Raw genomic sequence first — 12,304 nt, forward strand, 5'->3', positions numbered from 1 at the left:
AAATAAAAGAAGAAAAGGTGAGGTATGTGGAAATGTCGGAGGTCGTTTCCAGTGGTTTCGGCTCGGTCTTGGTGGCACCCTCGTCGTGCTGCCCCAGCACCTGGTCCGCTTCTGCTCCTCCTCGTCCTGATCCTCCTTGCCAACGCTCTCTGTCTCGCCATCGGCATCCGCTTTGAGTTCCTGGCAGCTTCCTGCAATTAAATTTAAAAAAGGATAGTTTTTGGGAAAAAAACTAATATTCAAAAAATCATAACTAAGTCAAAAGTGCATGAAACTCAATTCAAACAAGAAAGAAAGTTAACTTTGACCAGCCAAAGTTTGTACACCCTTGCAGGTAACAATTAAAATATATCATAACTAAGCCAAAAATGCATTAATTTCGATTCGGAAAGCAGTTTTGTGTTACTTTTTATTAGTTTAAAAAACTGCATACCAAATTTAAATTAAATTTAAAATTTTAAGAAATCAAAATTTTCTGCCATTTTTGCTAATTTTAATGATGTAACCCCTTATCAAATTTCGCAAAAATGGCCAAAAAATTGATTTCTTCCGGACATGTCTAGAAAGATTCGCATGTTAATGCTGATCAAGAATATATATGGTTTATGGGGTCGGAAATGATTCCTTGACTTAGAAAAATATTATTTTGTATTATAAAATCGGATTTTTTATATTAAAAAACTTCTTGATTTTTTTTAAATTAAAAATATCATAACTCGGCCAAAAGAGCATTAATTTTAAATTCGAAAACTGTTCTGTGCAAGATTTTCTACAGTTATTAACTCTGCATACTTCATTTAAAAATTTTGAAAATTCAATTTTTTATCAAAATCAAAAATTTTAATGATGTAACCCCTTATAAAATTTTGCAAAAATGGCAAAAAAATCGATTTCTTCCTGACATATCTAGAAAGATTCCCCTGTTGATGCTGATCTAGAATATATATACTTTATAGGGTCGGAAAGGTCTCCTTCACTGCGTTGCAAACTTCTGACTGAAATTATAATACCCTGCAAGGGTATAAAAACTGTTAGTTTTTCTAAGCTTAACAAAACTGCATACTCAGTTTTATTGAAATACTTACCTGTCATTTTTATATAATTTTTTTGAACAAAAATGAATAAGAAACTAAGCTTTTGCTATTATTTTTAGAATTTTGGTATACATTTTATGAAAATCGGACAACTGTCATATAGCTGCCATAGAAGCGATCGGTAGATGTAGAGAAAATGTAAAGCTAGGAATGTAACTGTAACTGTCAAACTGTTTTGTGTGTGTTTTCAGCATTTTATTAATATTATGAATAAATATACAACTTTTATATATTTTCTTTTATTTTTTATTTTTAATTATTTAATGAATATGTAAGTTAAAAACTTTGCTCCCTTGTTTTTATTAAATAAAACCAACAAAACATTCATTTTCTTACGTAATTTATTTTTTGCGTTTAGATTTATATTGTTTTTTCCACAAATACTTATTTTAGACCTGTTTTTCTCAAACAAATGCTGCTTGGTGATCAATACTAATCGTTATTTTCTCCTCCAGCTTTGTACTTCCCAAGCTGTCGGCGGGGTTTTCCAATATGGAAAAGATAAAGGTAACTTTATAGGGTGTGGCCCTGGGACGGCCGATGCGATGAATCCTGCTATCTACTGTTTTTTCTCTCTCTGTACAAAATGGAGCTTGGGTGATGATCAGTCTTTTGGTGAGCAGGTCCAGCACTGCACTGGATCTCGATCAGATCTTGAGGCAGCTGCGGTGGGAGCCGCTGCGAGCATACACCTCCTCGAAGGCGCGAATCAGCTCGTCCATGCCCCGGAGCAGGCCCTCCTCCCGGTTGCCCGGCGTCCAGGCGCTGCGATGATCCACATGCACTTGGGCGGGCAGCTCTCGGCACTTGGCAAAATCAATCAGCCAGGCGCCAACGCGATCATCGTCGTAGACGATGAAGATGCTGGAGCCAACGATCTCGTGGCGGGCGAAGAAGGACGACTGCTCGATGACCAGGCGCATGTGCTTGAGTCGCTTTATCAGCTCCTTTTGCACGGAGCGGCGGGCGGCCAGGAACTGTTCGATGGTCTGGCCAATCTGCTCGCTGGTGCGGCAGGTCTTCAGATCCTTGACGGGCGGACGTCCGCGCAGACGCAGGGCCTCTATCCGGAAGCCCTTGGAGTGCGAGGAGGAGAGCGACTCCCGGAAGGTCATGTATCGCAGCTTGGTAATGGCTCTCGCCTCGTGCTCTGCCGCTGTGGGAGCGCCAGCATCCACAGCGATCATCTTCTGATACAGATCCGGGCGCAGGGTGGCATTGCTGACCTCCGATTCAAGGAAGGTACGGCTGCCCATCTTGATGTCCATCACACACGGGTCCCGGAAGCCAGCCAGCAGATCCTGTAGCTCGATGTAGTGTTGCGACTGCATCTCCCGCATCCCAAAGTAGGCGGGCACAATCTGGGCTGTCTGCGGCTCCTGGCAAATCAGCCGATAGGCATGGACCTCGCTATCCTGAAAACCGGCAATCCGCTTTCGCACGATTCCCGTGGACGTGGGAACAATGCTCTCAGGGTGACCGGAAAGCTGCATCCAGCCCTGGGGCTTGACCTGCGTCTGTGTCTGCTGGTGCTGGAGGAGATGCGGGGTGGCTGGGGCGCTCAATTCCAAGGCATTCTGCAGAACAAAAGAGACAAAATATTATAAGAGTTTCACAACGATTTCATTGTTTAAATGGCGTTATTGCAGCTCGGAACGGGCTCCTCGCTCCTGCCATTACTGTCTGTCTGGCCACGATTATAAATAATGTAGCAAATTTTATTTGCCAGCCTCACGGCCACGCCCCGAGCCTCGTAAACGCAAAAATTTATGCAGGCAACCCACCCGCCAGGCCGGGCCAAGCGATCGCACATTGTCCGAGGCAGGAAGCGGACGGAGCTGGACGGGACAGGAGTGTGTAAACAACGGGTACTTACGATGGCCAAGAACTTGAGCAGTGACTTCTGGGCTGGAGCCTGGGACTGGATGTGGTTCTGATTCTGATTCTGGTTGTTAAGGTGATTTTGGTTGTGCTTCTGAGCCTGGGCCGCTCTTTGGAGACTCAAATAGTCGGCCAAGTTGTCGCAGTTCTCATACGGGATCCGCTGTAAATGAGAGAAAGGATAAAGGCGGTTATTAAGAACTCATTGGGAATTATAATAATCTTGAAAGATAAGGCTTGAGACCTCAGTAAGTAAATTTAATATGAAATTAACAAACCAATGCTAATTAAACCCCACAGAGGGCTCTTCAGTTAACAAAACTGTGTTGCATTTTTGTAAAATAAACCCAAGAACTCTGCCGAGAGCTTTGTAAGTAGAACAACCCAAATATTATGCGAATATATTTCAATTTTTTTGCATTAATGATTTATACTTTGACTAGAAGCGAACCTAAATTGTGACTCACGCGAATACAGAGGTGTTAATTAATTATTCAAGCCGAATGCATTGGCTAAATATTCTGTGCGGCTTCGATTTGTTTACGCTTATACAAAATGTGAAATAAAATAAGACGGCGCTGCTTGATGGGTCGTCGTGTGTGGTTTACGGCACTGCCGTGTCCCTAATGAGACACTTAGTATGCAAAGTTGGCGTTGCCGCTGTTTGTCACCAGCAGTTTGTATTTGTTTGTGCTGCCTGCCTATGCGAATTGAGCCATAAGCATTTGGCCATAACAAATAACGATCTGTCAGCGTAGAAGGCGATCCAATCCGATACGATCCTCACTCCCAGCCAAGCAAGCAACCAGCCAGGCACCGCTTTGATTAATTAACTAATTAAGGTAAATGCCGCGGAACTTGTTTATCTTTATATAGCCTCCGTTCTGCTGTGTTGCTCTTGTTTTTTTTCGCCTGTTGCCGCTTTATCTCTCCCCACTATTATCGTATCTTAACTGCCCAGATAACGCTGCGTCTTTTCCAACAGATCCCTGGGATCGTCGTAATCTCCCGGGTTAATAGCATTGCCCCGATCGCGATCTTTACGTAAATCGTCGTCAAATTTGCATATGTGGCACAAATTCGTCACGAGAAAGGGTTGCTTGGACGGATGGATGGATGGAATGACTACAGTGAATACCCGCTGCCAGGGTCATAGCGATCCTTATCTGCCCGCTGCTGTGGCCTGATCTTAAAGCTTATCATCCACTGGCAAATATTTAATTTGAGGGTGCGAAAGCCCTGGCTTATATGGGTTAGAGATAACAAATGGCGCATAATCAGCAGGTAAACATGATTTCCCGCTGACTGTAAGAATGTTTTCAATTGCGAAATTTGCATAGATATCAGAATTTTATGGTAATTAAGGAGGCTCGCTCGATCTACAGGAAGCACAACTTAATCAACTCCAGTTGGAAATTTGTAAACAAGAATTCGATTATTTTATATGATAATTTGCAGAGGCCCGTTCTGGTTGATGAGCTAATGCTTAGCAGCTCGTTTCGTTGACCTTCTGCTATCGAATTTCCATATTAAACATATAAACCAAAGAGCCCCTGCCATAATGTATCAATTAAGGCTCTAATAAGATGTCACATTCGATTGAGGTTTGGATCGAATTCGATTAACCAATATTCGAGGTAGGATTTTCGTGTCGTCAGCGCTTACCTTACGCCTTACGGTCGGGGGAGCTAACGGAGCTCACAAGTGTGTGCATTTTACTATAGTATAATTATAGCCACCGATCGAACTAGTCGACGTCAGCGGCTTTTATTCATTGACTACTCGTTTTACAACTGCATTTACTACAGAGTAAATCGCTAGGCCCCCGATATTCGCACATTTTTGCACGTACGCCAGCCTTAGGCTTGGGGAATTAGCATTTAGGCATTAATTGGAGCAGTCTTAAGTGCGTCACACTCGGTGCCCTAGAACATATTACTTCACTTTTATGTGCAATTGAATGGCATGTTTAATTATCTCATCGTTGGGAGGAGATTCAGCGATTCTGGGAGCACTCGTGTGTGCGAAAAATCGCCCCGGGAAAACCTCACTCAGCGAAAAAGCGATTGTGACAGATTCAAAGCGAAGCCGCAAAATGTGCAAAAACAATAATTAAGAATATAAAAAATTACAGCACTTTTCGCTTGAGTGATTTCGATTCCGACTTTGATTTCTGGATAGAATTCGAGTTTTGAGTGCGTTTCGGTGGCGTTTTGCGGGCAGCTTGGCCGCGTTTCCAGCCGCTGGGCTATTTTTAGGTTCCGCCGTTCCGACGTTTAACTAAGCTCACAGTTTAGTAGTGTTTATTTATGACTACTTAACATTTTCTATTGCCGCCGGACGAACGTGTTAACCGACAGAAACAGACACCGAAACAGACCGACTAAGCATTAGCAACAAAAAAAAAATCGAAATTAAAACACACACTGAAAAAGGAGAAAAAAAAACTTTGCTTAAATCAATTTATGCGCGTGACGTCAAGGCGCGTTGGCTGAGCTGTTAATTAAACAAAATCAACCTGCCGAAAATTATATTTTTTTTTTGTGTATGGCCAGAACATAGACGGAAAGCATAGATCTGAGCTGGCACCCTGTTGAGGTCCAAGGCCCCAAGGGCTTGATCAGTCGATCTTGGCCCTGAACCTGCGGTTGGCTGCCCCACAAAACTGGTTTCTTGCCTCCAGGATCTGCGATTGCCGATCTCAGGTGCAAGTTGGCAGCCTTCGCGGACTGGGAGTTTTGTAGAACATAACCCTGACATGATGAGGACGTCGGACGTCCCAACTTGGCCCAGACTGTCTGGGGGATCTGGATCTCCTCGCTGATCGATATATCGATAGTCTCGCGGTCTCTCGGTCCGTCGGGAGTTCATATTTGCATTGACGTCAATCCCGGGGCCCGAGGAGGGCGAGGGGCTCGCCTGGCCCGGTAGGGTGGCGGGGCAGAGAAGTAGGGTGTTCAAACCAGTTGGCTTAAAAAAATATATATATATATTTTTTTAACTTTACCCATCAGCAACAGCTTAGATCCGTGTGTGTGCCCGTTGGGCATAAACTATTTGAAAAGTCGGTCTTCACACTCTCTTCAGGTTCTAAGTCGCAGTTCTAGTGGCCATGAGTAACTGTTAATCCGTGGATAACCGGATCTTTAGACCCCAGACTTCCAGCGACTTGCGTCAATCATGAATAACGTCGTCTTTCCCAAGTCAAGCTGCATTTATCGTCGCTTACACGAAAATCCACGTGAATCACACTGCGAAAGTTCGATCCGATCTCATCTCTGACTAAGTTCCAATTAAAAAAATATTTGGCGACAACCCAAGGTGGGGGAATAACCTGACTTTCAGCCAGAAACTAGATTAGTTGCCGATCCGATCTAGCCTCAATCTGACTCTGGCGGAGCCTTGATCTAAGCAGAGCGACGGCTGAGGCCATGGCTTCAAGTGTGGGCTGCCTGCACTTGACACTTGAAAAGCCTGAGAGTGCTTGGCCCAAAATCGGATACACTGAGCATAATTCTAGCCCAGGAAAGAGTCAATAAACTGATAAAAACAAGGACTTGACTGAACATCTTTGTCTCTGCTTTGAGTCTTTGTCAACGAATCAATTGTCTTTAATGAAACGCAATGGAATGAATCGATTCGATTGTCTGTCCACTGGCGGACATGTCACGCCTCTGAGGCGGCGGACTCCTCATCCTCATCTCGCAATCTGTCATAACTGGCCCTGTCCGGCTGCGTCCGTTTTTAATTAGCGCAGAGCCGGAGCCCGATCCCCCGCCGTAGTATGCAAATTGGCGTTACGTGGATCACTGGAATTCCAGATCCGGCGCAGATCTCCCACACTACTCGTGTTTGCATTTCGCATAGCTCACGGGGTGACTGGGTTTGGGCTGTGCCCACAGTTGTTTCAACACCGCACAGACGTCATCCAAGGCCCGGCGGAGTCGGAAACGGAGTTTGTCCGGCCCTTTGTCTGTCGCTTGTCTTTTATTTATTGTTATTATTTCTCTGCCTTTTTTTGGCCACTTTCTCTGCAAGTGTTTGGCTTTCTACGCGGATGTGGATGCGTTGCCCCAATCCTCCACACCAATTGACGTCACTCTGCACAGTTTGCTTGCGGCTTACAAGCTTTCTTTTCTTTCGGCCACTTACCTCGTTGTTATTGTTCGACTGCTGCTGCTGCTGTTGCTCCACTTCCAGCATCATGGCATTGCGCTGCTTGGAGGAGGCACCCGTGTCCAGGGCAATCAGCTTCCACAGCTGCTTCAGGCCAATGTTGTCGATGCAAGAGAAGCGCAGCTTCTCATTGGACCAGGCCATCGTAGAGCGATTGCTTCTGTTGGCACTGGCGGATGACTTGACGGTCTTTGTGGAGGCACCTCCTCGGTCTGGCTTGGCTTGAACTGGCCGCTGGAGCACCGTTGAAGTCATAGTCATTCGGTTTCACTTGGTTAGTTTTGTTTTAAGTGTAGAGTATATCTTTGGGAGCTCGCTCGTGTATCACATTTGCATTCCTATTCCGATAGCGAGACGACTCTCCTCTTGTGTATTTCCCTGTTGCCACTCAACTGCGTTCTCGTTTCACTTCACTTGCACTGTGCGCCTTGGCATGGGAACTGTGTTATCTTTATCTAAGTGCGCTTTGTTTTTGCACTGCCTTTCCGCTAGGCGTTTATCTATAACTCTCCGCCCCGTAGGGAACTGTATATATATTTTTGGTATATGTGTGCGTATATATATAGCACTGGCGATCGCGCGAATCGAGGCGAGTTGCGTTCGCTGGCTGATCTGGGAAACGACTAACTGGTTTCGCCATATGGCAGCCACTTTTGTGATCGACGATCGTGGCTTGCCTCGGCACGAAGCTCTCTCTCTCTCTGTGGGCTTCGGGTTGGAGCTCTGGAGAGCCATGGAGAGCCCCAGAGAGATCGAGCGATGGGGGCTACACCCTCTGGAGAAGAATTAGTCGGCTGGATATTTCAGGAATGAGCCGCTGGAAGAGCGATAAGGCAGAGTAGGAGGGATCAGATTTAACAATAAATAAAAAAAAACAGAAAAGAATCGATTTAAGTAAAGGAAAATGTTGTGAATTTTTTACGCAACACGTATGTCTGAGCTTTTGATGGCTATTCCCTATATATATATATCCATAATGAGGCATTCATGGGGATGAATGTTTTCCCAATTTCCAACGAAAGAGCTCCTTAGGGGACTCTTACAAAAATGCTTCAACTTAAGACGATTAATAAATAAATCCCGGTTGAGAATTCACCGAATTTTGTAAATGTTATGATGACTAACATATTGCGGATTATTCAATTTCTCATGGTTCTTAATCTGAAACCTCAAAAAAAGGATTTGTTTAATCGCATATGTATATGTTTACAACCTTCAAAAACCCCATTACCATTCCCATTTGTTACACCTTCGGTGATAGTGTTCGCGGAATGTAAATGTCACGATGATTCCACCAGACCGTATTGAGATTAATCCACATCGTACTACAGCTTACTATATAGTAAACAAGGAATTTCAAATGCGACATTTCTATTCTCGGGAGGGCTCGTCAGAGTACCAAAGCCCAACGAGACTTGTTTACGTAGAATTTCGCCTTGCAAAGAAAGGGAAAACAACCGAAAGCGAATACATTAGTGCCGAAAGCACTCATAAAATCCTAGACCAGCAAAACAACATTGGGATTTGTGTGCGCAAAAGGATGGATCTTGGAGATACCACGGAGAGAGGTGGGATCTGGTGGCCAGATGGCGCGATGTCGCCATATCATGGCGCCATCTAAGGTCAGACATTGAACCGCCGCTACTCTCGGCTGTTGTTGAACTCCGGCGAAATTCCCGGACCCATCTGCAATGCTAATCCCCGGCCAAACTGCGCAATGTCTTGGGATCGGGGGATTATGCAAACTCTGGGTACTCTCAGAAATCTGCGCCAATTTTCTGCAGAACCAGCAGCGAGTTCATGGCCATCGTCCGGGTGATATACTCCGCTATATGTATTATTTATCATGGAACGCGGCCGTCTCGGATTTCGGTACAGATTCGAGCCACAACCCGCTCCCGTTTTCGCTCCCTTTTGGGATGCGTGCGTCAGTCCGGGGTCTGAGTGACATACAAACCCCGAGTTCGAGTTGCAGTCGCCAGTCGCTGCTCCTCCGCCGGCGGCCCACATGGCAGCTGCGTCAGCAGTCAGTCAGTTGTCGCATCGCTCGTCACTGTAATTGTAATGCAAAGCCAGCAGGGCAATGGTAATGACTTGGAAAACTGTCTCGGAAATGCATTGAACTTTGCGTCTGCAGGCGTCAACGTGGCGTATGAGTAACAATAGTTTCCCAGGCACGTGACCAGGCACGAGCCATTTCCCCAACATCACCCAATTCCAGCAAACAGTTCTAGTTCCACAAAAGCAGAGTCATCATTATGAGCCATAAATACTTATATGGGATTGGGATATTAAATCGAATCTATTTCAAGAAAAGTTTAAATTTTCCACGTTTTCTCTGTAATAGTTAAGAAATATCTAAGAAGATATTGTGTTTTAACTTTTGACGTACAAGACTACAGTGTAATTTTGTATAAAATCATCAAATTTGAGACGATAAACTAAGCAGAAATATACACAATTTTAGCTAGAGTTAAGACTACAGATTTCCTTTACATATTACATCACCCACTGATACCCCTTTTAAAACTTATACTGCATTGCTGGGGCTGCTTTTCAATTAAGCAGATTTTTATCATCAGTGTCGCGCATCTCACATCTCGATTCAAATGGCACTTCCCACTTGAGTGAATAATCAAGCGTCCCAACTTTACGGGCAGACACAGCCCATGAGTAAAGCCCAGCCCCGGTTCCAGACCCTGATCACTGATCATCATCGTAGGCCTGACGTCAAACGCAATATGACCGTGTAATTTCTTTGTCACGATCTTCCCGGCGCTTACAAAAGAAAAGGGGAAGGGAAACGAGGATGAGGATGGGCCATCTGCACGCACCAGTGGACAGGAGGCAGCAGAAGCCAGTCGGCAGACAAAGAAGCCAGAGCCAGAGCCAAGACAAGACCAAGACAAAGCCTCCTCCTCCAGATGCAGCAACGGACTTTTGTACTCAGTCAGTTTGTTGTTTCGCTTTTTTGCCCGGCGATTGACGCACTTGGCGGCTGTCTTGTCACTTGACTTTTTTAATCTCGCGACTTTATCGTAGCCGAGTCAGAATCGGATTCGAGTTCGGACTCGGATTCGGTTTTTGGAATCGTAACTTAATATTGCGCTCAGGTAGCGTAGCTAGCCTCTCTTCCTCGGCAGCTTGTTTGGATTTCAATCATACGCAGAACACACAGACACTCTGGTACTCCACCGAATGTTTGCTATAGTTTTGCCAGTTGTTCGTTATTAAATTATAGCTCAATGACTTCCCTGACGTCACAGTATTAAGCTCGGTCAACACAACGCCGAAAAAAACCTCTGTGTTCCTCATTAGCATACTCCCTATGTGTGGGAGTGTGCTTGCCGATCTATAGATTCAAATGTATAAAGAGAGAGCACCAGCTTGGCGCCGCCTCAAACAATTAAATTGCTCAGCTATAAAATCGAGGAGGAGACTAATGCCAAGCTATATGTACCGACTCTCGTATCTGTATCATGTGGCATTGGCAAATATGGGGTAAACTGCATTTTAAAAGGATTCCTCAAGGTTCAGTTTGGCCATATCTGATCTGCATTTCAAAGTGTTTGATTGCGAATTTCTTATTCCATTTACTTTGGTTATCAAATAAGGCAGTCCGAAGGCTGGCTGGATCGTTGACTTGTCAATATTTGTATTCAAATATTTCATATATGTATGTATTCCCTGCTCTAGTAATTAAAGTTAAATCGTTCTTAGAATGTCTCATAAGCTTTGTGTATTACCCATTGCGTATCTGTTTGTGGTTCAGTGTTTGACTTTACTTATGAAAAGGCAAAAAGGCGTGTAAACCGCAGGTTAAACCGTGTGTTTAACCAGCTGAAGTCCATGGCCGAACCCTACAATATCTAAATATGCCATTTTGTGGTTTCCCCCGTTGTGGAAAAGGCAAACAAATATGGAGTGCACAGGCCAAGTGTGTTGGGAAAGTACGAAACAACTCGTATAAAATACATTCTAGATGGTAGAGGACGTCCTACTGAATAATCGAGCTTAGACCGTGGCATGGATGATGAAATTTAATACGATTTTTTATAAGAACAAAGAGGAGCTCTAAAGACACATACAAAGTGGTTCTTGTATCTTCAAAAATATATTTAGCTCAGCGGGCTTTTATTTAATGATTATGCTGTGTAAAGTGAATTTAAAGAAATTGACAGGAAATGACATTCCATTCACTGAACATTTTTAAAAACTTTCCTAGAAATTCCAGTAGATTAATTCCTAGATAGCCTGAACATGGGCTGACCAGGCTGACGTCACCATGAGCCAGATCCCTGATAAGGAGCATCGGGGATCACAGTTTTTATGGGAAATTTATGTCCAAACAAAACACTTTAATTTAGTGGGAATTTTTTATATAGAATAGAGACTCAAGGGCAATTTCTGGAGAAACTACAGACTAATTTCCGGTGACAACAATCACAGCGATCTATCTCAACTCAATTGAAGTGTCCGTGTCCTGGCATGGCAACACAATGCCTCCACTTCCGATGCTCATGAGTTTGTTTTGTTTGCCTCGGCTTCTGACTCTGCACTCCTCGAGGGGCTATCAACCTGGCTATCATTAGGTTTGTGAATGATTTTCGCATTTATTATTTGCGGCGACTAAAAATAGTGTCACAGCATGTGAATGGCGCGAGCCGCTGATAAAGCCAAAGCCGCGAAAGCAATGCTCTCCACTGCCGATAATGGCGGGGTCGCAGGCGTTAAATAAAGCTCAAATAAGAAGAACGGGAGAAGCAACAATTGCTGGCAAAAAATTGAACAATTAAAATTAGAATCTGGGCAACAACAACAAATAAACAAAATAAGAATAATTATTTACGGGCGTGTAAACAATTTGATTGATTCGAGCCAGGCGATCCGTAACGGCGAGAAAAACAGAAAACAACGGCTGCCTTGTGTTTTAGCCACTCGTGATCTTGATCGTAATCGAAGGCATCTCCCGAAACGGCAATTAAATCTCTGGCGGCAGAACAAAACAATCTTAAAGATACTTTCTTTCCGATTATGTCATTCTTCAATAATTTAGCCAGTTTCGAATGCTTATATTCTATATATTTTGGGGAGCTTAGTGTATTTTAGGTGATGATTATTTTCAAAAGTACTTGTTCTTAACACTGAAAAAT

General features: G+C 44.0%; 1 protein-coding gene across 1 annotated transcript; it reads right to left on the bottom strand.

Moving 5' to 3' along the window:
- Positions 1 to 1,417: 1,417 nt before the first annotated feature.
- Positions 1,418 to 7,781, bottom strand: IP3K1 (inositol-trisphosphate 3-kinase-like protein). Its single transcript, XM_017170571.2, has 3 exons — positions 7,128 to 7,781; positions 2,971 to 3,138; positions 1,418 to 2,671 (listed from the first exon to the last, which is right to left on the bottom strand). Exons 1-3 carry the CDS (start codon positions 7,410 to 7,412, stop codon positions 1,742 to 1,744), a joined length of 1,383 nt encoding a protein of 460 aa, XP_017026060.1. The 5' UTR covers positions 7,413 to 7,781; the 3' UTR covers positions 1,418 to 1,741.
- Between the last annotated feature and the right edge of the window lie 4,523 nt (positions 7,782 to 12,304).

Source organism: Drosophila kikkawai, chromosome 2L, assembly GCF_030179895.1.
Source record: "Drosophila kikkawai strain 14028-0561.14 chromosome 2L, DkikHiC1v2, whole genome shotgun sequence".
Classification (NCBI taxonomy): Eukaryota; Metazoa; Arthropoda; class Insecta; order Diptera; family Drosophilidae; genus Drosophila; species Drosophila kikkawai.